At 41.7% G+C, this 27,765-nt stretch overlaps 1 protein-coding gene across 1 annotated transcript in view; it reads right to left on the bottom strand.

Annotated features, from left to right (window-relative positions):
* LOC146314594 (tyrosine-protein phosphatase non-receptor type 14-like) overlaps positions 1–27,765 on the bottom strand; it is a 65,780-nt gene that overhangs the window by 29,414 nt on the left and 8,601 nt on the right. The window contains exons 2-3 of the mRNA XM_084738143.1: positions 16,773–17,195; positions 10,095–10,270 (exon numbers count right to left, since the gene is read on the bottom strand). Coding sequence (XP_084594269.1) covers positions 10,095–10,270; positions 16,773–16,946 — 350 coding nt within the window. The 5' untranslated portion in view covers positions 16,947–17,195. The remainder of the gene's footprint in view (positions 1–10,094; positions 10,271–16,772; positions 17,196–27,765) is intronic.

The raw sequence follows: 27,765 nt of genomic DNA, 5'->3' as shown, positions 1-27,765 counted from the left end.
TTGTATAAGAAATTATCCAGACCAGGCTGCATATTGAATCAACTACAGAAAGATATACATCTACTTGAAGTCTCAACATTTCAAAATAAAGACAATCCTGTCTTCAAATACGTTGATAGTTTGCAGACTGATCATAAGATCTGTAAAGTTCTGCCTACTATTCTCTAACAGGGTGTGCTGTCTTATTTAAAAGTAAGTGCAAGTGAACCTTTATAAATTATGTTAGCAACTACAGCTGCAACAATTGATCTATAAATCAATTAATCAATCATTTCAGTTGTTTTTCCAAGCCAATATTGCTGCTTTTCTTTATTTATGACAATAAATGAAGGAGCTTTGGGTTTTGAACTGTTGGTTGGACAAAATAAGCAATTTGAAGACGTCGCTTTGGGCTCTGGAAGATTGTGATGAGTGTTTTCCACTTTCTTTTTTTTTTTTTTTTGTCGTTTTATAGACTGAACAATTAATTATGAAAATAATCGACAGATGGAAATAATCCAGAGTTGCAGCTCTACTAAGAATACTGAAAAAAACCACATTTAAAAACTTAATATGTCTTCAGATGTCCCCATTACCCTGCATGATCTATATAACACAAAGTCAGCTGTTTTATGAGATTATTTCCTCACTTGGAAGCAGTTCCACTGAAAACTGTCACAGTGAGGTCTGTGAATTATCCACAGTAATGGGATCGCTATTTCTGGCAGAACTTATTGCCATAAGTCATTTTTCAGTGCTGTGAGCACCACAAATGAAATTCCATTTACCTTTAATGCATCTGAACGGGAGCAGAAATCTCTGAGACATGCAGTGTCTCAAAAAGCCTGGCTAATCAAACCAGAACTATCTGGACGGCTAAATATCACTCGGGGTGAGTGAGAAAATATGTGTTTAGCTTATTTAGGTGAATCTATTCTTCAGATTTAGGGTCTTTAAAGGAGCAGTATGTAGCAATTGTGCAACCAGAAATGAGTACTAGAGTCCAAATAGCAAGTTGGAGCCATAAACTGTACATTAAATAGGTTGAAAACTATTTAATATACAGTCAAAAAGTGACAAAATCAGAATAGAATTTTAAAGGACAACACAGCAGCTGTAGCACTTAGCATGTTTCCTCAATTTCTGATGAAAAATCATGGTGATTTAATGATTTATTGCAGTGCATATTTTACAGATTTCTCCTTTACATGAGTAAATAAAAACAGAGAGAACAATATATTAAAAATACACTACATAAAAACATTTTTAGTATTTGTTTCACAAATTATAGTGTAATTATCACACAGAATATTACTCATAAGCCTGCACTTATGTCCACAAAGATGTCATTATGGCTGCTCACACCTGGCACGTATGTCAGGATGACATCACTATGCTGTAATAACAGGTGAACGTACACACAGACATGAGGTGGAGCTTTCCGCACTGAGAGTTTCTTGTGACTTGCAGCATGGCAGAGCGCTCTGCTGGCACTCCAGGCAGCCACACAGGCACAAAGAGGCCTTTATGTGCCCACGCATGTTCAAGCCCCGCTCAAGACACGCTGCCAGATGTCCAAGTGGCCCCGGACAACAAGCCCGCGAGCATATGTGCACGCATGCATGAGCGTGTGTGTATGCGTGTCCATATGCCCCCTACACCCCCTCCACCGCTGCAGTGGTATGACCCTGACCACCCCCTCTACCCTGGATGGGTCCAGACGGCTTGTGTGGGAGGCAGGAGGATTTCACTTTGAAATGTGTTGAATCAGCAAGGGGCACAACAGAGTACAGCTGCGTGTGTATGTGTGTGTGTGTGTGTGTGTGTGTGTGTGTGTGTTAGTGATAACTAGCTGAACAAAGCTAGGATTTCAAGGCTGTTGGTGCTGTTAGCCTTGGGGGCTGCTGAGGCCAGCTGGCCTCGCTCCGGTCAACAGCTCTCTGTTTAGGTTCCTCACTTTCTCTCTCTGGGCCACTTTGCCCCTCATTCATATCAGTGAGACAGAAGGAACAGAAGGCTTCAAACACACACACACACACACACCTTCTGCTAGATGTGTGTATGTGTGTAAAATAAAATCCAAAGATTTTCAGAAAGAAAAAAGGGAAGAGGCGGCACAGGATATCTAGTTACAAGTGAGTGATACATAGGAGGTAGAGTGGGATTAGTACAAGAAGCGGTTCAGGGGTCGAACACAGTGCAACCGACTCACAGTGCAACGATGATACACACATACACACACACATAGACCAGTCATTCTGTCTCTACAAAAATAAAATAAGCTTCTACCCAACGGGGGAAGGTAGTAATGAAGAGGAGTGGGCAATATGGCCTTAAAACCTCACAATATTTCAGGGTGTTTATGCGACGATACAACAAATACTGACAATATCTTTGGTTTAGGACTCACAATAGCTGTTGTGCTCTCCTCATTACCAGAATTGTAAACTTCGATACAGTGCTAGTGGTAAAATACGACACTCGATACCTCGTTTGATGCAACAGCAGTAAGAAAAAAAGTCTGGTTTTGCTGCAAGCCAAATTTCGGGCAGGACAGTTAAGACTGAACTGAGCTGAAGTCTTGACTGAGCACCTAGATGTTGGTGCTGTATTGTTTTTAAACATGGTATTAAAAAAGTTTTGATACTTCAATACATTTGACATCCTTACTCATTGTGCTCACCATATGCTTCTGCTCGAGGCGGTGCCCTTTTGCTGTTACAGTCTTTGTGCACTTGTGACAACTGAAATCACTCTTTTTGGAAACGTCATGTCAGCAACCTCGTTCACGGCCAGTTTTGGCAAGTTACTCAGGAAGTGCAATAAGTTACTTTTTACTCATTAGTCTTCTACAAAGTAAGTTGTGGTACATGTTACATTACTGTATTACTTTTGTACCGTGTTGGTGGCCTTGTTGTTAACGGTGAACACCCAGAATGTCTTTGCTGTTAACTCTCCAGATGTCGGCTGTGGTGGAAATAAAGTCCACCTCTCTGAGTTTGTTTGGCCTGTAAATTAGCTTCCATCACCAGAGACTCTCTCTGGAGGAGCCAAACAGACTCAAAATAATGACAAAACCTCCATCTTTACACCATTGTTTAGCTTTTTGCTACCAGCTAACACAACCTGCCATGACCTGCCAGACGTATACCTCATTATAAGATAGCCATCAGATCAAAAACTAACTCAATAACTCAAGAGTTACTTGGATTAGTAATGATAATATAATTACTGATTTGGAAATTGTAATCCCTTACACAAAGCAATAATATTACAGTACTACAGTACTACACTCAGAGCAGACAGGTTTTGGTGCTCAAAGCAGAGGGATTAAAGTTAAGCAGTGAAGGTGTCTAGTGGCAGTGAATGTACAGTTATTCCACAAATAAACACTGCAGAAGTTCAGGAAGTTCCTGTGTCTTGTTTCCCACCTGCTGGGTTAACTGGAGGGAGGATGTGTGGGGTTAAACTGGAGCAGAGTGAGGTGCTCTCTGGCTCTGAAGCTCACTATGTTCTGCCACTGGGTTAGAAAATGTGGAAAAAATTTGTTTTCTGTACCTTTTTACTGGATACTAGCCTCAAATTTGCACGCGTATTGTCAAGTTGCGTCAGATGCAGCTGGGACACGAGACATCTAGAGAGGGCGCAGACAGCTGTATGAATTAACATGAGAGCTTTTCTGATGTGCAAACATGCAAGTGAAAAACACATTTGAGTCGCTTGAGGTCAAAACAGGGGTAATTCCTCCACAGTGGAGCCAGTAGCAGTATTTCTTTCGCTTTCAGCCATGCTTGTTGATGCTTTCAACAGATTGAAATATTGCCACTATCACAGTTATAATTTTTTTAATATAATTTTATTTAAAAATTAAATTGATATATTGTGAACAATACAATATGATGCAAGATTTTTCCAAAGATACCTACAAAATATTGTCATTTAAGCATTCAGGGGGATTCATATTTCAGTCACAGGGTCATGTGGGGTGTTCTGCAGCGTGGTTATGACCAGTAATGTGAGAAAGACTGACTCTGAATCATGGTTTTAAATGAACGCCTAAAGGTCTAATCTAACAATCCTCAAGTGTTCAACAGCCTTTTGATACTGTGGTTTATCCTTGTTTATCCTTTTTCGTGTGAATACTGCTATAAATTCATGCTCTGACGCAGTGTTTAATAGCGTCAACACTGTAAATGATGTGGAAGGATGTTTTTGCAGGAAAAAAAAACACAGAAAGTTTGTTTGTAACCTATTTGAGAAAACGTCTGGAGACGACGAAACAAGGAAAGAAACAGAGTGAAGCATCGGATTGAGAAGCATGTTGCAAAATATGGTAAAACAATGTGTAATCTTTCAAACTTTACAATTACGTAATTTACTACATATGAAGAACTTGTCTTGCAGCAATAACTGCATTGACATAACAGAGAACAGTGTTTACATGGGCTCCAACTATCTTGCATTACTGGTTTAATTGCTTTATAATTGGATTATTGGTGTAGATATGTAGCCAATACACACACACACACACACACACACACACACACACACACACACACACACACACACACTTTAGCCCCCTGCTCTGGGGTAATTTTCACAGCTGCGTGGAGGGAGGGAGGAAGAGAGGCAAGGAGAAACAGATGAATGAATGGACAGGAAGAGAGGGAGATCTGGCATCATGTTACACATCAGTCAAACACTGAACTTCAAAGACCTGACCACATTATAAAACTCACATTACTTTCTCAGTAAATCTCATATACGCAGACGAGACGGAGTCAACACTGTCTTTCTGGTGTCTGTAAAACCTTGTAATCTGTTATTCTTTCTTTCAAGCTAACTGCTGTGAAAATGAAACAAAACGCATTTGTAAAGCAGTAACCTACAACCTCATTTCTAGAAAAGTTGGAATGTAAACTAAAACAGAATGAAATAATTCGCAAAGACTTTCTGACCTATACGTAATTAAATACAGTACAAAGACAGGATATAACTGTGATGGTATGCGGGTGTGTTAGTGTGCATGGCATCATGGGTAACTGTCACATCTGTGAAGGTTCATACAGGTTTTGGAGCAACACATGCTGCCATCCAGACGACGTCTTTTTCAGACACCTGACTGCTTATTTCAGCAAGACAATGCCAAGATACCTTCTGCAGGTGTTACAACAGCGTGGCTTCTCAGTAAACGAGTTCAGGTACGAGACTGACCTGCCTGACAAAACACGACTGGACTGGATTGAGCAATTTAAGTCCTACGTCAAGCAAGAATAAGACAGAATTTCACTGTCAAAACTCCAACAGTTAGAGTCCTCAGTTCCCAAACACTGACTGAGTGTTGATAAAAGAAAAGATAATGCGTCACAGCAGTAAACATGCTCCTGTCCGAACTTGTTTAAAATGCATTGCAGGCATCAAATTCAGGATGAGTGTGTACTCACAAAAAAAACAATAAACGTCAATCAGGTCAAACATTTCGCAAATCACTGCATTTTGTTTCTGTTTTACACAATGACCCAACAGTTTCGAAACTGTGGTTGTACATCTAAGCTAAGCAACAAATTATATATATACATACATAGATACATATATATATCTCTTTATAACTATATATATATATATATATATTTTAAGGTCCCGGAGTAGGATGGATCCTCCATAAAGGTTTTTGTGAAACAGTAAATCAAAGCATCAAATATCCCAAAAACCAAATCCACTCACTCCTGTTCTGTTTTTACGCAGCACAAACATAGTTTTCTGTGTGGACGTATAAATATGTATACGTTTCAGTGAGAACACATGCGGGCAGCGTTCTAAAACCACATAAGCAACAAGGTACAAACCCAAAGCCAACTTTTTCCTGCTGCCAAGCTTTTACTCTTCTGTCCCCACAAAAACAAAGATGTGCTTCACTGGATCTGACCCCGATCAACCCTGACTCAATATCTACGCCTGACACAAGAACGCTGTCAGTTTATACCGTTACAAATAACGGTGCTAACTGGAACCACAGAGCGTTCTTTTTGAGTCCTGGTAGAATTTTATATAAAGGTTCGACCTGGAACCCTTTCAGAGAGTTCTACCTAACACCCAACATAAAGGGTTATACCTAGAACCACCTGTGAAAGGTTTCACACAGAACCCCTTATGAGAAGCTCTACAGAGAACCCTTCTATGATGTAATGGTTCCACCAAGAACCTTCTCTGGAACTGTTCCACCTTCTAGGGGTGCTAACAAGAACCCATCCAGGGGGTTCTACTAGGAACCTATTTATATTCCAAGGGTTTTATCTAGAACACACTCGGGGGGTTCTAAAGAGAACCTTTTTATATTGCAAGGGTTTTATCTAGAACCCTCCCAAAGGGGAAGAGGTTCTACCTGGAAACTTTTTATATTTCACAGGTTTTGTCTAGACTTCCCACCATGGGGTTCTACTGAGAACCTTTTCAGGCAGCAAGAAAAGATTCAGTGGGTTCCACCAAGAACCTTGTTATATTCGATTTATATAACCTTGGTAGGTTATATTAAAACCTACCAAGGTTGTTCTACTGAGAACCTTTTTAGATTCCAAGTGTTTTATCTAGAACACACTCGGGGATTCTACCGTGAACCCTTTCATATTCCAAGGGTTTTTTCTAGAACACATCAAGATGGGTTCTACCAAGAACATTTTTACATTCAAAGGGTTGATGGGTTTCCTGAGAACCTTTTTAGATTCCAAAGGTTTTATCTAGAACACATGCAAGGAGTTCTAGCGAGAACCTTTTCATAATCCAAGGATTTTTACCTAGAACCCCTCCCCCCACTGGGTTCTACCTTTTATATTAAGGTACAAAGAACCCTTGAAAACAGAGTTCTTCATGGTTTCAGCAATGCTTAAAGAACTCTTCCTTGCAAAAAGGCTTCTTAAAGCAACCTTTAGTCTTACAAGGAACCCTTGACAAAGCCTTACTTTAGAAAAGGGTTCTTCAAAAGCAAATTGTTCTGAGTAGAACCTCCCCTTTGGGAATTTCTGAGAGTGTAACTGTTATCATTCCCACAGTGATTGATGGAGTTTTCAAAGGAAAGTCGAAACCGTTTTAAGAGCCAAACATGCTTTTAAAGATTTTAGAAACCCTTGATCATGCATGGGTTTTAAAAAACGGGGTTTTGAACTTCATCAGAAAAAAAAAAGAAAAGTTGTGAAGATTGTTTTCAACTTGATGTGAAGGATAAAAAAGGGACGGGGGCTTTTAGAAAAGCTTGCCTCGGGGAGCGTGTATGTTCTTACAATGTGCTGTATTGTGACTAACTCTTCTGACAGGGCTGCAGCTGGCTTCTGAGAGGATTCTTGGGGGAGTGTGCGAGGTGTGTGAGGTGTGTGTGTGCGCGTATGTGTGTGTGTGTGTGTGTGTGTGTTTTGTAAACCAGACATCCCTCACACCCCCCTCTTTACCCCCAGCACTTCTGCTGCGAGGAATGTGTGGTCCGCCTCCTACGCTGGACGGCTGTGCCAACATTCCTGACTGAACAGAAAAGGAGAGAAAGAGAGGGGGAGAAAAAAAAAAAAAAAAAAAAAAGAAGAGGACGAAGGGACCGAGAGAAAGAGATTAAAAATGTGGGACCGGAGTGATGTGGAGATCTGCTCTTGATAAAAAGGAGTAGGGGTGACACTACGTACAGGGATTGTCAGAGAACGAGAGGAGGCTTGAGAAAAAAAAAGGCCACCATTGTTCCCTAAATTGCCCCTAAGGCCCCATCATAACCCCTTCAACCCCATAACCCCTATACACACACACACACTCGCACACACACCATAAAAGCCAGCAGGGGTTTCCAGGAATACCATCTCTTTACCAGAGCAGATCCCGACTTCTCAAAAACGAACCTGCAGATTCACACTCTGGTTTATCGGGCCGATATTACATGATGATTTCATTGCGTTCGGTGTCTGGTCACGCCTCTCAGAAATACCCTGGAAATTCAGCAGCGTAAATGGTTCACACACTCTTACACACACACACACACACACCTTAAAATGAACTAACTCTAGCATCAAAACGTCAAGCTGTGACCTGCAATCGACCTTTCCCACATCCAGCGGAGCAGAAGCCGCAAATTCACCAGCTCGGTGCGAGGCAGACCTGCGGAGTAAGTGTGTGTGTGTGTGTGTGTGTGTGTGTGTGTGTATGTGTGTGTGAGAGAAGGAATCTGAGATGGCAGACTGTCCACTACACACTGACCCCTGGATGCCCTTTTCACAGCTAGCTAAAGGTGCTCATTCACACTGTCTCTCTCACACACGCACACTGTGGTATGAGGGGAAAATTGCGGCTGTTTATGATGAAAATATACCTTCAGACTGGCAGGACATCAATCTCATCCACGCCAGCTAGTCAACTAGGGAGATGACAGCAGCATTCTGACTCTCATCTGTTTAGCTCTGATTGGCCGTCTGTTTCTCCAACCAGGGGAAACAACCATTTACGAGGACAAATCAGAGGAGCGGAGAGTTTTTGGCAGCTATTCAGAAGTAGGGATGTGCACGATTAGTCAACCAAACAAGTAGGAGAGACTAAACTCTGTTACACTGTCAATATGTGTTTCCCCCGTCTTTCACATGACGGGCCGGCTAGCTAGCCGGTCAGCCCACACGCGCTAGCTTGCTGTTGTGTCAGTTTCCTGGGCAGGGTTAGCGATAAGGTTGAGGTGAGGTCAAGTAAAGGGGACTTCGACACAACACCAGGAGCAAAAACGTGAGCTGCCTTGCTAAGTCATTCTCCCCTCAGTCCCAAACAGTTCACCTGCATTATAGCTAGGTAAATGTTAGCGTTTAGCAAAGCCCTGGAAGCATATAGCCAATCAGAGGCAAAGTAGCCGCAGGTCAGTTTAGCCTCTCCCTTACATTTTGTCACTCTCACTGGTCCACACAACAATTACTGCTCGGTTAAAGTGATTATTAAGATTTTATTAGTGTACAATTGCTGTAAACTGTTGCCTCTAAGATGTTTTGCTGCAACCTGCCACTAGCAAGGGCTGCAGCCGAACGGTTTAGCAGTATTTTGATCTTGAAAATGAAATAAGGTTGCACATATGCTGTCTAAGAATAAACTGGCTCACAACCACTCGACCGGAGCAATGTGTAACCACATTCAGCACCGGCGTGTGGGCGTTAACCTGTAAGAAGAGCAGGCTGCTGCTGCTAGCGCTGCTAATGTTAGCCGCACTGTGAGGCAGCTAACTTCACCCACATTTCATCTGAAAAAATAACACATTTTAATGAGTTGCTCTCATGTTTTGTACTGTTATGTGTAATATGTTCATAATGCACGGAGCAAAGTGCAACACATTTCAGCAGCACTGAAAATCCGATTTGTTAACTGAAGAATGTGATTAAAAGCCTCAAATCGATCAATAAATTGTGCTCAGTTTTGACTAAAACTAAACTAACTAGTCTAGTTGCTCAAAAAAAAGCAAACCAGGGGCTGAAATTGCAGACAGTTACACTGAAGCAAGAATCAATATGTCATTAATCAGTGCCAGTATGGTACTGTTACCATGGCAACCCATCTGGCAGAGACATACGTTTTTGTTTACTTGAACGCTTGTCATCACAGACACACCAAGCTGTCTTCCTAATCCCACTATACCTCTGCGCTCACGGATAATACACACATTATATTCGACTGTGTTTACGGAGCTAAATGGAAGTTTCCACTTCTGCGGACACTAAAGGCCGATTCTGTTCTATTTCTACTCAACTATATTTAACTGCACATGGAATATGGCACAAAAGGTAGTGAAATTTATAAACTCTTCCATTTCCAGTTGGCCGTGGCTTCGTGGAAACATGTAAGGGTGCATTTACACTGTTCCATATTTTTCAAACTGGCAGATTCTTTACACACATTCACACACGTAATAGTGATATAATTTTCTCATGTTAAGAGTTTCAAGTTCATAGAGGAGCAGATGTGAGATTGACTGTTTTTAATGTGCGGCAAGTCACATGGAAGATGACTGCAACAAAGAAAATTAGAAGCCAGTGGTAGAAGTTTGTTGCTTTTGTAAGTGAATAGAGAATAACTGCATGAAGCACAGAGGGAACGTGAATGACTGAGAGACGTTTTACCTGGTGGCTTCTTGCTCCAGCCGGGAAACACTGGGCACGTAGAACATGACGCCAAAGAAGAGCAGCGGCTCATTGCCGAACTTGTCCAGCTGCTTCTTGAGGGGCTTCTCCAGCTCCACCCAGCGCTGGGCCGGGGCCTGAGTCTTTCCGTGGAACCACAGCCCGAAGTAATGGGTCTGGAGTCGGGGAGGGAAAGAGACGGAGGGAGGGTCAGCGTGGCGCACGATGTCAAAGGTGAAGGGAAGCGAAAAACAAGACAAGAAGCAAAGGATAGAGGAGAGTGGAAGTGAGATGGGGAGGAAGCAAAAAAAAGGCAGGGGATGTGACGGTAAATGAAAGAGACAAAGTACTGTGATGGGAAATTGAGGTTTGTAGGGATGAGGAGAAATGGGTTTAAGGGGGAAATTAGAATTTAGTCGGAAAATACATGGGGGGCAACTGAACAGAGCAGAGAGGAGATTAAAAGGCAGCTGAAACATAACAAACACATATTTCTGCTTCAAATCTGATCAAACCTTTGACGTCAGCAGTGAGTAACTCTATTAAACATAAATACTGGAACAGTAAGATCGCCCTGGGAGAAAAGAACCAGGCAGTGATCCTATCTCACCGAATCAAAATGAAAACTACGTCTGCTGCCCATTATTTTATGTTGGCATTGATGCTATTTGAAACAAAGTTCAGCTGTGTAAACCGCAAAAAAACAACCATTAGGAAAAACAACAATGGTCTTTTCTAGTGATATGATCAGCATGTGGTCCAAACAAGAGTAAGTAGTTGAGCAGATGAGTTCGGAGGTGCTGCAAGAATCAGCCATTACATCGTATATAAGTATGTGGATTTAGTTGTTTGTGTATGCAGGCACAGGTGTACATGCAGGTAGGTACTTTTGTGTACATGCATGACATGATATGAATTAATTTAGGTTTAATTAATATATGTTCATTTGTTTGTTCAGTCAACAAGAACAAAAAGCTTCTATTGAGGTTTTTTGAATGAAGCTTTAAATGTCTGTGGTCATATTTTTTTTTTTTATCATCAGCGTAAAATATAAATAAATAAAAATCCTCAATTTGAGTAAAGCGATTGATCAGATTAAATGAGTTATCACCCTTCAGTTTTGTCAACATAAATGTAATTTATGGTGCTGTTAGATTGCTGCTAAACCCCCCCCAGTAATACAGGTGTCTGCCTGCGCTTGTGTGCGGCAAATAGTTGTGACCACAGGGGAAAATGTTGTTTTTGAAATAACTGAAACAGAATACTTCTTTTAACAAAAACACGTTGTGAAATTTTGAAATGATTACATCTATGTTTTTTCAATCAATCCTGACTTCTGGACTAGGGCTAAACACCTGAATCAAATTTTATCGAAATCAAGAACAGTGCCGTTATCATTTTAATGTTTTTCAATGAAAGTGAGAATCATGATGTAAAAATTATCATTTCTAATATTTAAAATCATATCACAAAACTGGAATGACTGGCTGACAGTTGTTACCCTCTGCCAACCAGCTGAGCTGCCGTTCACATCTGTATCTGTCTGTCCAAACCCATATAATACATGTAGTGAAGACTTTAAAGGAATTTAATAAAGGTGTATTAAGTGTATTTTTTGGTGAAATGGAAGAAAATCACTATACAGACATGTGTTTCCACTGAGAAACATGCTGTCTTCACTGTTTTTACAGAGGAGGACAGAGGACTGACAAAGAGCTGAACATTAAGATGTCACAGTGAAGTCGACCTTTGACCTTGACTCATCATTTAATCCTGTTAAATATTTGTGTGGAACTTTGTCATAATTAGGGTGAGTTACGGCCAAAACGTTTCTGAGAGATCGCAGTGGCTGTGAACTTTGACCCACAAATTCTAATCGGTTCATTCTTGAGTTTTTTGTTTTGTTTTGTTTCGTTTTTTATTGGGGGGGGTCTTTTTATGCTTTTATGGCATGCAGCAAAGGGCCGGGAATCGAACCCACGTCCGATGCCAACACGGAACGTTCTACCAACTGAGCTATCAGGTCACCACCAATGTCCGTCAAAGGTTCTTAAGATATTGCACTGACAAGACTGGGACAGATGGACAATCTGCAAACAGGGTTGTCGCTGGTGCAGAAGCATAATAATCACAATTGGATATTCTGTGAAAGTCCTGCAGCCCTATTTTGGACTCAACGATGCTCTGGAGCTTTTGGAAATGTCTGGATCACACAAGTCGGAAACCATGCTACGCAGCCACCACGGGAATCTATTGTACAAGTACTGTGTTGCTATTAATATTAGTGTATCTTAATCTTCTTAATCTGCAACTGTGCAGAAAGACCAGGCATAAACAGAAACAGATTTTAAAAAGCTGTGCAGTTGAATGTTGATTTTAGAATCCGAGTCTCAGCGTTATGACCAAAGCTTTGAAGCTTCGAACTATTCGGTTCAGCCCCGTGTGTCACTGATCAAAACAAACGCCGTTCTTGCAACCCATGCATGAGCAGGCGAGAGCTCTGCAAAGCTCGCACATTTATCTGCAATTTGGGAGAGACAGTCATTTGTGAAACACGACACTGCTACCATTTGTGATCTGTGTGTAAGCAGTGATCACAAATGGCTTCTGTGAAACAGTCCCCTGACCTGCATCCTAAATAGAGATCCCAGGTTTGTCAAACTTTTTTAGTACGATTAATCATAATATCATAACTGCAATTTCAAATTGCAGGAGTTATGATATTTGTTAAAGGCAAAATGTGTGTCAATCAACTTTTAAATGAATGAAAGGGTGTAAAAAATCACACCATAATCATTCTAACATGTTTTTCAATCAAAATAAGAATAATAATGTAAAAATTATCATTACCTCTAATATTGCAAATTATATAGCATTTGCAATATCAGTCAAAATGATCAAAACTAGACACTTTTTCAAAGTCGTTGAGCCCTAAGTACAACTAATGACTAACCATGTAATTCAGAAAAACAGTGATGTTTCACTGCTGTGCGTGTGTGTGTGTGTGTGTGCATGTGTGTGTCATTCCTATGATGAACAGGTAAGCACCTGTTCTGTCTGCGTGGTTCCACTGTACTGTCATGAAAGTCGTAAAGCTGCAAGCTGCAGCTGCAAGGGCACACACACTCACACACAGACAGACACACACTCAGGGCCCCAGACAGGTACGGCAAAAAAAGGTGAAAACAACACATGCAGAAGCACACACACACACACATACACAAGGAGTCCTGAGATAGCGTGCATGCACGGGGGCAGACGGCGGCTGAAGCCGAGGCGTCACACCGCCTTATTTATAACATCACTGACACCTGGCAAATACCACAACACTGTGTGAGTACGCACAAGTACACCGCCCCTCTCGCTCTCACTCTGTCAGCAGCTACAGCGCGCGCGCACACACACACACACACACACACACACACAGTGGAACACACGTATTCATCAAACTCAATCGGTCGTCAGCCAAACGGACACATTCTTTCTGTGATCTGTGAACAAACTGCCCTGTCACACACAAAACAAGACAATAAACCCCCGACAACGCTGGTCAGAGGAGCGAGGGCGTATACTGCTCCACAGTATGAGTCTACACTCAGAACTGAGGTTCTACACAGAACCATCTGCTTCTGAAGAACCTTTTTTGAATGAAGGATTCATCAAAGGTTCTTTGTAAGACTTAGTGTTCCATTAAGAATCATTTTCATCAAAAGAAACCGTTTTCTGTTCTTTACATCATAACCAAAAAGGGTTCTCGGCAGTTCTAGAGAACACACGAGGAATATAAAAAATTTCCTTGGGAGAACGCCCTGGCTGAGTTCTTGTTAGCACCCGAGGAAGAAGGAAAGGTTCTGGATGGAACCCCCAGAGAGGGGAACCATTACACCTTAGAAGGGTTCTCTGTAAAACCTTTCATATGGGGTTCTGGGTGAAACCCTTCACAGATGGTTCAAGGTATAACCCTTTAGGCTGGGTTCTAGGCAGAACTCTCTGAAAGGGTTCTAAGTGGAACCCTTATAACATGTTCTACCATGAACCAAAAAGGGTTCGCCTATGGGGTCAAGCCAAGGGACCCTTTATGATTCTTTGTATCATAACATAAAAAGGTCTCCGTAGAACCCTGTAGGTGGGTTTGAGATGCAACCGCTGGAATATTAAAAAGGGTTTTGGTAGAACCATTATACCAGCGAAGGGTTCTCTGTAGAATCTCTCATAGGGGTTCTGGGTAAAACCTTTCACAGATGGTTCTATGTTCTACGTGCAACCTTTACAAAAGGTTCCACCAGCAAACAAAAAGGGTTCGTCCATGGGGTCAAGAATCTAGATAAAACACTTGAAATATAAAAGGGTTCTTGGTAGAACCCGCTGACTGAGTTCTTGTTAGCACCTGAGGAAGGTGGAATGGTTGCAGACAGAACCCCCCCAGAGACAGCTCAGAGAAGAGTTCTCTCTACAGAGCCTCTCATAGGGGGTTCTGGGTGGAACATTTCACAAATGGTTGTGGGACCAATCCTTTATGTTAGCAATAGGTAGAACTCTCTGAAAAGGTTCCAAGTGGAAGCTTTATAAAATGTTCTACCAGGAAACAAAAAAGCTTCTGCTGTGGGGACAAACCGATGAACGCTTTTTGGTTCTACTTAGCACCTTTATTTCTAAGAGCGCACCTGTGTGAGAACAGAGCAAGGAGGTGGTTAGACCTTAATGGAGGGGAAATGTAAAGAAAACCGTGAAACAGCAGAAGAACGGTGAGAGAAAAGAGACAGAAAGCAGGACAGGAGGGACAAAAGGGGTGAGCTGGGACAGGAGGGGTGAAGCAGGACAGGATGGGTAGGTTGGGACAGGAGGGGTGAGCTGGGACAGGAGGGGTGAGCTGGGACAGGACAGGTAGGTTGGGACAGGAGGGGTGAGCTGGGACAGGGGGGTGAGCTGGGACAGGAGGGGTGAGCTGGGACAGGACTGGTAGGTTGGGACAGGAGGGGTGAGCTGGGACAGGAGGGGTGAGCTGGGACAGGATGGGTAGGTTGGGACAGAGGGATGAGCTGGGACAGGATGGGTAGGTTGGGACAGGAGGGGTGAGCTGGGACAGGAGGGGTGAGCTGGGACAGGATGGGTAGGTTGGGACAGAGGGATGAGCTGGGACAGGAGGGGTGGGTTGGGACAGAGGGAAGAGCAGTATCTCTTTCTTCTGCGGTGAAAAGAGGACAGAGGTAGCCACGCTTCGTTAGAGACAGACAAAGTCCCTGCAGGAGAGAGACAGCAGAGGGCAGGGAGACACACACAGGGTGTGGGGAGAGACGCGTGGCGATCACACTCACTCACACACACACACACACACACACACACACAGACACACAGACAATGCATTCATAAATGTGTGAATGTATGAGTCGATGTTTTGCTTGGTTTTTCTGTGTATGCTTTACATGGGTGATACGACAATATTTACTCTGAGACGTATTTTAGCCACATAAAAAAACAACCCACTTAAAAAAAAATCAGATTAAGTGCAGGCTATATTCACTGCTTCACTTTTCCATCAGACAGCCTTTTCCAACAGGAAACTCCCAATATTTAGGCCAAATATCCGTCTCTCCAAACCAACCAAACTCCATAGGCAAAGTTAGTCATTTTGCTTCTCCAGTCTGGGGGCATCATGGACAATGTTGTGTTGTGTTTATGGGAATACTGATTTTCATACACTTTTCACAATAATGTGATGAAGTTCTTTGATCTGTCTGGGATTGTTTTTGCTGGATTTGCACAAAAACACATCTGCCCTGTCTGATTTTTATCCATTATCAATTCCTCATATTAATTTGCATAAAAATGTTTCACAATATTGTCATATATTGTGCTGTGTAAACCCACATATATGGTGATTTTTTCCATATTGCTCACCCCATCTAACACTAATGTTTCTGTCTTGAGTCCATCAATAGCTGTTATTGTATATCTACATTCAATACCTTTACAGTTAAATAATTACATTATTTGTAAGCAAATGCTATTTGCACCCGGGTGTGTATATAGCCTGGACTGGCAGAGACAAGTGCCTAGATTTCCGCAGCCAACACTTCTAGTTACACCCGAGATGTAAACAGCCAATGAGTCAACTTGCACTACGTTTGTTGCCTAAATCTAACCAAACTGCAGTAGAAAACTAAAAATAGTAACTTTAAAAAACTGTAAATAATAGATGCCACTGATATATGATGTCATACTATAGTCAAATCAATTCGACTTGAATCCCAGGTCTGGCACTTAATCCATTCATCCACCCAAAACCTCCTCCCAACAGTGACGCTGCACACTTTATAACTAAAATAAGAATGGCTAAATAGCTGCCTTATGCCTGTTCGTACAGGTACAAATAGACACTCGGTTATTTGTCCGCCTTCAAAATGCCAAGAATTCAATGTGTCACTCTGAATTTGTTTCCTGGAACAGTGAAAACGTCTGAAACGGCACCAAAACTCTTCATTAAAACCTTGACACATGCATCTACATTGTTAGCAGTTTCTTATCTTACCTGTATGTGTAAAAAAATGAATAATTTATACAGAAACGTTAGTGAACATTTAAATAAAGCCACAAAATATGAAAGAAATCTACATTTACAACATGCAGACAAACAAGTCTGTACTAGGGTCACATAATGAAAGACTTCGAAGTCCTCACCTCCCGTAGCTCCAGCCTCTGGGCCACCGCCTCCAGACATTCCTGTCCCGTACTCTCCACCGACAGAGTGCATTCAATCACATTGCTGTCCAGCAGGCGAATCCGTGTCACAAAGTAGTTCTTGCTCAGGACGTTGTAGCGCCGCGTGCGCCGCAGCTTCAGCCGGAAGGGCATGGCTGGCTGGCTGGCTGGCTGGCTGGCTGGAGGTCGCGGCTGAGTCAAAGGTCAAAAGTCAGTTGGGAGCAAGCAAGCGGAGCGAGGTTTGGGCGGGCTCTATGACCTGGCCGCTGCCCTCCTCACTCTCGCACGACGCCAGCCACACCACCGGGTGGAGAGATGCACCCTGGCAAGGCGCTGGCCCATTCCCAAAGATGTCCCGGAGAGGAGGAGGAGGACGATGAGGAGGAAGAGGATGAACGGGTGCTGTAGGGAGAGATAAAAAAAAAAAAGAGGATTCGTCAAGAACAAGAAAACTTTTAAAGGAGCAATATGTAGCCACTGCGCTCCAAATATCGAGTTAAAGCAACAGACTGTATATTAAACAGGCTGCACACCTGTTTAATATACAATCTATGATTGAAGGGAGTCGTTTCCCCGAACCATCTCCCCCAGAGACATGCGGGCTGCAGGACCTCTGCAGGAACACAGGATGCACACAACTTTGTAAATTCACAATAACAAGTAAGTCCTACACGAGTTGATCAGCTGTTTATATCTCTCAGTTGTCTGTCGATGTGCAGTTAAGCCTAAATCTTGCCATGTTCATATGCACATGCATCTGAACTGGGTGTGTGTGGTGTGATGTATGTATGTATTTATGCATGCAAGAGAACGGCATGTCGGGGCTCAAGGAGACTTGGATCACACCAGACAAGCAGTACAGTTGTTTTTTTGTGTTGTTTTTTATGTTTGAAAACTGGTCACCATTCATTTAAAATGTGTGGGAGATACTGCAAAGCTGTTTTCATGTGAAACTCCAGCAGTGTTTTGTGGACTAAAAAAAAACTAAACCCGGCCTTCAGTCAGCATGAGAATTTTCATTTTTGGGTGAGCTATCCCTTTAATTTCTCTGCGTTTCTGTTTTTTGGGAGCATCTGTAATTTCCCCTCTGGGATCAATAAAGTCTTTCTGATTCTGATTAATGTGAAACAGACGTAAGAAAACAGTTATTTTGGTCTGTAATGGAAATTTAAAAGGGGGATACCATCGCTGCAGCGTTCAAGTGGAGCGAGTTTTTCAACTTAACATGTTTTCTTGATCTCCCAATGATATGCTGTTGCCATTTTATCATTTACTGCAGTAAATATATTACAAATTTCACCTTTAACAAAAATCTAGAGGTAGTTTAGTGGAAACTTTTCACACTTTCACAGTTGAGCCCGCAGGAATGCAAAAACTACATGTTGCTCTAATCAGGAAACATTCTCCCTATCAAACCCTCCCACGCCATATTTTTCCGCATTATCATCCTGCCTACCTCCCATAAACAAGCAGAAACAAAAAACAGACGAGGCCAGCAGAATCACCAGCGATAACAGCAGCGGCGGCGGCGGCAGTGGAGCTGCGATGTTAGCAGAGGCAGGGATCGCACGGTAGCAGACAGCTTTATCCTATAGTTATGGCAGCTGCGCTCTCTCCAGCCCCATGAGGCCCAGCGCCGGGCAAAGCCGGGAGACAGAGGCAGAGATGTAAGGCTATGGATGAATGGACATCAAACAGCCGAGCGCAGACATCCATCTGAACCCGGCAGCTGGCTTTGAGGAACTAATGGAGCTTCTAAGTCTCATATCTGCCTGTGTGGGAGGCCTTTCCTTTCCTTTTTATCTCCCCTCATCCCCTCTCTGTTTCTGCCCGGCTGCAGCTCAGGGCCAGACGTTGCAGCGTACGGTGTTGTGGTGTGTAAGATCACACACATGTGGTGGTGGCACATATGCTTCCACACACTTGTTGTCAGCTACCGCCACAAAACAGAAAACGTGGATTCATGTCAACAATGAGAAACTAATAAAACTCTTAATTACTGCAACTTAAGAGCAACATGCTGAGGAACACACACACACTGTGGTTGTAAGGTTGAGACAGGTCTTTGGAGAAGACTTTGAATGCATCTCTGGGTTAGTCATCAGTTCTCAGCTTTCATGTCTGTGATGAGGAAAGAGCTTTGAAGTAATGAACGACACACACAAACACATGTATATTTACTATATATATATATATATTCTGTATGTTCACACCTGTAGTATGTACTGTAATGCTGCATTCATGTGGTGTTCAAATAATCAGAAAAATCTGTTTCCAGATGGGAAATTTCACGTGAACACCCCATCAAGTTGGAAGAACAACTCGGAAAGTTGGAGATAACTTTGGTACTTGACTTTTTTGCTGACAATAAATCTATAATATGGTATTAGTTACCAATATTGAATTATCACAACTACATCAGTTTATCATTTTTTTGTCTTTTACATAAACAAATTGTTTTTATTTACTTTTTACCTTTATAGGCATAATTTTATGTATATTTGATCCTTTTTTAAATTATATTATTAGGATATATGTTAGGGCTGAATAATTAATTGAACTTTTATCAAATATGCAATATGGTCTATTGCATTTTTTAAATTGCAGGAGGTGAAATATTTAGTTTCAAGGAGAAAGGTTTGTCAAAATAGCATTTAAAATTAAACTTTTTCCAGATGCAGAGATGTTCTGGCCTACAGATCATATTCTGCAGACTTAAGAACACGTCTTTGTTTGGTACAAAACCCCTCAAAACTCCCACCATATTCATTTTTTATTGCAGTCAGTCAAAATAATCTTAATTTTTTTTTTTTTCAAAATTATTCAGCCCTAATATACTTCTTTATTTTTCTCTGTGTTTTGTATTTGTAATTATTTAAAATACTGATTAAAGTTTACTGTCTCTGTGTTCTCATATTAGGTTGCAAGCTGTATTTCCTGTCCAGGTAGAGCAACCTGGATTAGTTAGAAAAGCTGGGATCATGGGAGTTGGTGTCTTCAGTGTCAAACAACCATCAATGCTGATGAAAATCTATCTGACATGTCACAGGCAGAACTCACAGACGAGTTACACTATTAAAGTTTCATTCATATTATGTTTACACACTTTTGCTAACTTCCTGTCTCACTCCTGTAAGTTATAGCAACTAGCAGCGAGAAGTAAACACACCATTGTCTTGAATTCATTCTGTATTTCTCTGGGTTTGAGCATTGTTTGAAACATTTTGGATAATTTAAGTACACAACCTGTGACTCAACAACATATTTAACACAGATCTAACGTTTTACGACATTTTAATGTGGAAATGTTACGTTTTACAGCTTTAAAATCTCAAAAACACACCGAAGTCAGGTTCTGAATTCTCGAAATGGGACAATCCAGGCAGCACATGAAAGCAGCATAATATGCAAAACTGAGAGGCAAACTGAAAACACTCTTCACCCTGGTTGAAACCCAGCTTTAACTTGCATGATTTAGCCACCAAGGGATTTATTTTGTGGAATAATGCCAGCCAGTGTTGTCAACAGGAATTAATTCAAATAGCTAAAAGCAGTGTCATTTCAAGGGTGGTGGCCACTTTGTAGCCTCGTTAGACAGGAACTATAACCACAAAACGAAAAAACAGGAGCCTCCACACCTCCTGAGCAGGCAAAGAACTACCTCTTCTCAAAACATAAAACTGACAACACTGCAAAAACTTCAGGAAAGTGTGTAAAAATGGAGGGACAAATGCATTAACATGAAAAAAAAAACACAAACCGAAGAATGAAAAGACCAAAATACGGCCCGACAATGCTCCAGTGATCAGGAGAGGAGAAAAAAGCGGGGAGGATGAGGAGGAGGAGGAGGAGTAAAGATGGAGTGGATGTGTTGCTTCTTGTCCCGGGCTCTGGCAATGTGCAGTTGATAGTCAGTTTGGACCCCGGCCCAGATTCCTCTCTACCCTGACTGGAAAAACAGAGCACACCTGACACAAGTATGCACCACAAGGAAGGAAAGCGCGCGTGCATGTGTGTGTGTGTGTGTGTGTGTGTGTGTGTGCGTGTGTGTGACAAGGGTGAGTGAGCGGGAGAGAAAGACACGGGAGGAGGAGGAGGGGGGGGAGTCTTGAATGAGAGCGGGCGAGAACCTACAAACTGCTGACTTACAGCCGTGTTGTTTGGTGCGAATTGAATCACACTTGCTTCACGCTCGCCTTTTGTAACAGCCGTGCCCCTCTGGGAGCCGTAGCGCATTCCTTACTCTTGAATCAATCGGAGACAGCTCACTGCAGTGTAGCATCATCTTATTCATGTGTTTTTTTTTTTTTATTGGCCGTTCATGCCAACACACACACAGCGAGTAAGAAAACCGCAGAAAATGAATAACTGGGCTACGACGGGTGAGTAAACCAGCTTTGCTCTGGGATATGTGACCACCGTGACCCCAGTCGGTCACCCGACCCGAACCGCACCGCAGCCCCTCTGACTACTAACCCCTCTGGCGTAGTAGGGTTAGGGGAAGTGACATCACGAGTTGACGGTAAAACCTCCCCAAAAATGCCTCGAGAACTGCGCACGGGCGCCGCGAGATCACTGTCAACAAGTCGTAGAGAAAACACACAAAGACACAAATAAAGACACATACTTTCACTGTGTAGTGTACAAACATAGACATGCATGAACAGGGAGCACCACAAACACACACTCACACACACATGCAACACACAGGGTCACACACACACACACCAGGTTCTTCAGAGGTTAGCCAAAGGACCAGACAGCAGTTAGTGCAACTCTAAACTAGTAATCAGTGGCATGGTTGGGAGTGTGTGGTTGAGTAAAGCCAGACAGACAGACAGACAATAGCTTGGGACTGAACCCACTCCTCGACACAAAAAAACGCTGCTTCAACGCCGCTCACAGCGCTGCAGCAGCATTCCCTCCCGACCGTCGTGTTTATTTCCAGCGTGCAAAAACAGCGTATACGTTTATGAATTTGCACATTGTAATTTTGTGGCGTGGAGAAAACGAGAGGGAAAACTGAGGGATGAGGGTTGTTTTTCTTTTTCAGGGAAGCAAGCTTTGGCTAAATATACATGAAACCATTCCCAGCTTTTGTTGTGTGTTTTTTTTAATCCCCCTAGACTGGTGTGGTGAGGGGCAAAAAGGTGAAAAAAAGCATTTTTTTCTGTGTGTGTTTGAAACCACATTACCGCAAGTATATCCTTTCTTAAGCACTGTTTGCAGATGCATTTTTTTCATGAATCAGTAAAGATAAAAGATCTTCAGAGCGCAGGAGTCACAGAGTCGATTCATAAAAGGTGAACAAAGAGAAAATTAGACCTGCACACTTTTAACTGAATACTACATTATTAAAGTTATCTGTGTGCTCCTGCTTATAGTTAGACAGTGAAATAGTGCTGTGTGCTCTGTCAGCCTGACGTCACATCAATTTTTATCAAGAATTTTTGTGCTTGTGTGTTACAAAATGTCAACATGACAAATTTAAACAAAGACGGCTGACCGATTATTCCCAGCACCTTGTAAAGTGTGTAGTTTTTGATGAGCTGAAATATCTTGGTTTGGCATAAAGAGAAGTCAGACATCAGCATGCTACCGGCCATCTGCAAAAACCCCTCCCCTAAACATTTATTGTCCAATCATAGCTTAGCATCTGTAGCATTTGTCTCTAACCTAAGTTAGTCCACTTCCGTAAGACGAAAGCTTTGATGGCTGCTTCCCCATGAAAACCGCTCTCTCAAGGATTCTGCAAACTGAATGTGAAGAGTTTAATGTTTATTGGACCACAAATGAGACAACAATTAGCTAGCTAGCATGCTATTTCCTGACTGCATGTTCAGTGGATGCCTAGCGTTGAGTAATAAGAAACCAAAATACCACAGAAATAGCAATATGCTATACTGAATTCGATAAATTTACTGTTTATTAGACCACGAATTAACAATACCGTCCTAGCATGCAAAATCACAGCTACAGTAGCTTTGAAAATAGTGATATGGTGCGTTGCATTTAAAAAATTTAGTGTTTCAGACTACAGATGAGACAAGAGTCAACACTGCCTTGTTTGCGTGCTATTTCACAGCAATAGTAGCTTAGAAATAGCAATATGGAGTACTGAATTTGATTCATTTACTGTTTATCAGACCACCATTGGGACAAGAATTAACATTAGCTTGCTAGTGTGCAATTTCACAGCTACGATAACTTGGGAAAATACTGATGTGGAGCATTGAATTTGACGAAATTACTGTTTATGACACTACAAATGAGACAAGAATTAACGTTAGCTTGATAGCGTGCAATTTCACAGCAACAGTAGCGTGGAAAATGCTGATATACGGCATTGAATTTGATGACTTTGCTGTTTATCAGACCACATATGAGACAAGAAGTAACGTTAGCTAGCTAGCGTGCTTTTTCCTATTTGTTAAGTGGGTGTCTGGTGTTAACTAATGGGAAATACTAATTTTGAAGGACTATGAAAATAATAAATTAATTATTTTTAACCTTTCAAAAGTGTAAGGGATAGGTATAAGCTAGTCCTGGATGGTGCTACATCAGACTTTAGGCGAATGTTAGCAGCTCTGTCATGCTCTTTGTAGTTCACACTCCAGCAAGCCCAGACAACATTACCCAAGATAAAAAAAAGTTTTGTGTTAATGTTAAAGTCATACATATAATATTGGCAGTGCTGTGTCTTTGTTCATCTTCTGAATGGGTCCTCCCCTGGTGGCTAAATTTTTGCCTGCAATGTTTAGCTTTAGCATCAGTTTTTCATTTTATGAACGTAGCCATCAAGGGAATATTAAAGACCCTTTTACAGGCTTCTCTTTTAAAAATGAGCCAACTGCTGGAAACTTGTCAAACTTGTGCCGGTATTTTGTTTGTACTGAACATTAAGAGTCAGCCAGTCGAGGACAGTGGAGTTAATGTTAGCTTAATTAGCTAGCTAACCGCAGTTGACAGAATCCACCTGTGACAGCTGTCATTTCAGACAAAATCATCAGTAATCACCTGGAGATGAGAAGCCTGCTTATTGTCAACATTTGTCTGAAATAAAAGACCCATTGTTTTAGAAATTATGAAAAAATTTAGCGGTAACTTTTCTCCCTTCATCACTGTAATCTGGGTTGCGGGAACGGAAAGCTTGTCAGGTGCATCAACAGTAATTAGTGGAGGCAGAGAATAAAATTCATGCCAGCTGATAAAAGGACATAAAATCTGTTTTAAAAAAGAAAAAAAAAACAATGTTGACACATGCTTTCCTCCTCAGGGCGTGATGTTTTGCTGCCAGTCACCTCTCAGGTGTTGATTCAGCACACACAGGCCATCCGAGAATTATAATCAAACCAAAACAAGCTGTGACAAACACCACGGCCAGCGCACCAGTGTTACACAACACAACCACAACCAGACTGTTGCTCATCTGTAGGCCAAACATAACAGGAAATCATAGCAAACACCTAAAATGTTTAATTTTAACTTTAATAATTACTGTTATTGACACAAAGACAAGCTGTAGAAACAGCTACACCCGAGCATCTGCCGCTCTGTGTTGTGTGTGATCCGTCTGCCTCTCTCTCTCTCTCTCTCTGTCTCTCTCTCTCTCTCTCTCTCTCTCTGAGGACAGACCCGTCTGTCCCTTTGCTCCATTCACATCCACACAATAGCGGGAACAAAACAGCACTTTGTCGCCTACTGCTAAGACCATTAGACGCAGGACGCCAAGAGCTGAGGACGCAAGTGTAGCGTGTGTAACTCAATCAATCTGATCTCTGTTGCTTGTCTCTGTCTCAAATACCAACATCACCCCCCCCACACACACACACACACACACACACACACCCAACCCCCATCCCATCCCTCCTGTTACACATGAGCGCTGCACCAAAACAAACGGGTTAAGTGCTTCACAGCTCGTAGCTGCTCTTCCTCCAGCGAACTCTTTTTGCAGTTTGGTCTACGAGCCCAAATCGGACCTGGATCACACGGAAGTGGAGAACAAATCAAGTTCTGTTTACAGTCCATGTGCTCAGGATGCTTGTTCTGACAATGGAAGCAAAAATAGTGCCTCACGTTTTCTGGACTCTCCTACTACTGTTTTTCTTTTTCGTAATTTTTTTAAGAACAAAATAAATGTCCAAACTCTTCGATTTCAGCCTTTTCGAATGTAAATATTTTCTGGTTTCTTTAGTCCTTTATGACAGAAAACTGAATATCTTTGATTTGTGGACACAACAAGACACTTATCAATTAGTTGAGAAAATAATCAACAGATTAATTGATGGATTTTTGGGACCATTTCTGATACTGATATTAGTGACTGAAAACTTCTAAAAGCAATGTATTAGCCAATATTCTTTATTTTTACATATACAATCCAAAATTAAACAATAAATTTTAATTATAATAACTATAAATTTAAAAACACACACAAATGGTGAATCTTAAATCTTAAATGTTGGGAAATATCAAAAATTAAACTACTGCTACGCTGCTTTTTTTGTACAACTACCAGTCCAGAGCATAAAGATATTTAATTCACAATGATATAAATTCTCACATCTGAGAAGCAGAGAATGTTTGGCATTTCAACTTAAACGACTTAAAGATAAATCCACTATCAAAATTCCTATTGATTATTATTATTATTAATAATAATAATAATAATTATTGACTAATAGCGTCAAATCAGACTCCATGGAAAAGGATCTGCTCCCTCTGCAGATGTAAACAGCTCATTCTAAAGTAATAAAAACAACAATTGTTATTTTCTGGTTATTATACACTAATGAAAACATACTTGAATTAATATAATATTACATTTCTGCCAATAAGTCCCCGTAAATCTTACACACTGGACGTTTAATTTATTTTTCCCCCATACACGTCAAAGACTTTTGTCACCTGCCGTGTTGTTCTATCTGGTGACTGAGCCGTCTGTTGTAAAATACTATTAGGCTACGACGTCTGCTCCAGAACAGCCAGATTTGGTCTGATGTTTCCCAAAATCTTCTTAGGACTCTGATCCTCTTTTGCCCCACCGCGGAGCTCAGACGAGCTCAGTAGTGACTGAAATGTTTTGGGGAAACACGGCCCTCGAGTCCACACAAACACACACGCTCACATTCCTGGACACGCAGAGCCGAAGTTCATCTGAGCAGCTACTGACCAGACTTCATCCTGCTGCCGCCAGTCAAACAGTAAAACTATGTCAACTAATTAATTTATTACAATAGGAAACAGATTTATTATTTGGAGGCAGAAAGCCTGTCATTTCTGCTCCATGGCCTCAGCCTCCTTGCTAATTATTAAATATGACGAGATATAAAATCGTGAAAATTATTGCCACATATAATAAATCTGTAAATCGTCTCTGTTCAGCCAAATGATGTGCTTGTCTCCATGGCAACAAGTGTCATTGGGTCCTTTAGCAAGAATCTGTGGATTAAGGGCTCTTATTTCCTATATATTCATTTATTCTAAGTGTTTAAACCCGATGAGATTTATCTAAGAAGCTTAGTTGCATATAAGACACAAAGTATTGTAAGCTAGACAATCTCATATGTGCTATATTTGTTTTTTTCACAAAAATGCCGTCACGCTCTGTAAACCCTGGTGAAATGTCAGGAAAAAACACAGATACCACCCAAGCCTAACATACAGTAAAGGAACATACAGCGCACTACACAGCAATTGTTCTCCCAGCATGCCTCGGGGGCAGCAGGACACAGCACCAGTGCCCTCTTTGTCATCTGACACTCTGGCCATGTGTGTGTCTGTCTGTCCCAGAGGATTGTGTGTGTGTGTGTGTGTGTATGTGTGTGCGTGTTTGTGTGTTTGTGTGTAAAAACAACACAGTTAACTTCACTTTTATGTTTCCTCGCCTTAAAAGGAACCTGAATATTCTGCACATTCCAATCCACAATGTATACTGTGTTCTTGCTGACACACACACACACACACACACACACACACACACACACTGCCTGTCACACACAAACATTAGCAGCTGCAAACAGATGGTGGAGCCAGGCGGCCAGACAGTGTTTCTAACAAGCGCATCTGCTTTTTCACTTTCCAGCTCTCTTGGTTTTTTTTTCTCCCCCTCTCTCTCTACTGTAGCTCCATTTCTGAAACAAAGACACACACTTACACACACACACACACACACACACACACACACACACACGTGCATGTAAACATACTTTCTAGTATATGAGAGCACAGAGACGGTGACAAACACACAGAGTGTTCGCACAGAGGTGACATTCAGACAAGGCAGGAGTCTTGTCTAGCTTTACAGTCACACACACACTCTTTCCTTCTCCGTTTCCCCTTTATCGCTATCACACACACACACACACACACACAGGGCCAGTTCAGACGTGGTATTAACAGGCGTCCTGGGTGATCTGATCACAAGCGGGCAGCTCTGAGTGTAGGTGTGAACACAATCAGGAGAGATTTGAGATCTGATCGCTCAGACCACATTCAGAGGTGGTCTGGGTCTGGGTCTGGGTTTAGCAGTGTGTTCAGTGTGCCCTGCGCCAGACTGAAAGACCGCCTACTTAACTTACATCCTTTAAGTCCACCATTTGTTTCACTGTAACGCAAATTATGTGTCTGGGCTTCCTTACCTGCCACAGAAGTTTGTTAGAAATTAGTAAACCCCAGACTCCCTTAAAAAAAAATCAGGCTATTTTGTGAGTTGTTGCGTGAGAAGAAACTTTAAAAACTCTCTAAGACATATTCTCAGTTATGTGGGCCTTCTTGTAAATTTGTGAAACGTGTTAATTTGCATACAGAGCGGCCAAAACGAAAGCGCTATGGCATCTTCTTAATCCGTTATGCTTTCTTGAAAATTTGGCTTTAAAGGCAATTCATTAAGTTGTTCCTTTCCATGTAAAAAAACACTTTGTAAAGTAAAAGATGAGCCTCATTGTGAGGTGATAGTGGTGCCGAACTT

This window comes from Lutjanus erythropterus, chromosome 15 (assembly GCF_056507025.1).
Source record: "Lutjanus erythropterus isolate fLutEry1 chromosome 15, fLutEry1.hap2, whole genome shotgun sequence".
NCBI lineage: Eukaryota > Metazoa > Chordata > Actinopteri > Lutjaniformes > Lutjanidae > Lutjanus > Lutjanus erythropterus.
This window is presented reverse-complemented; position numbering and strand designations above follow the sequence as displayed.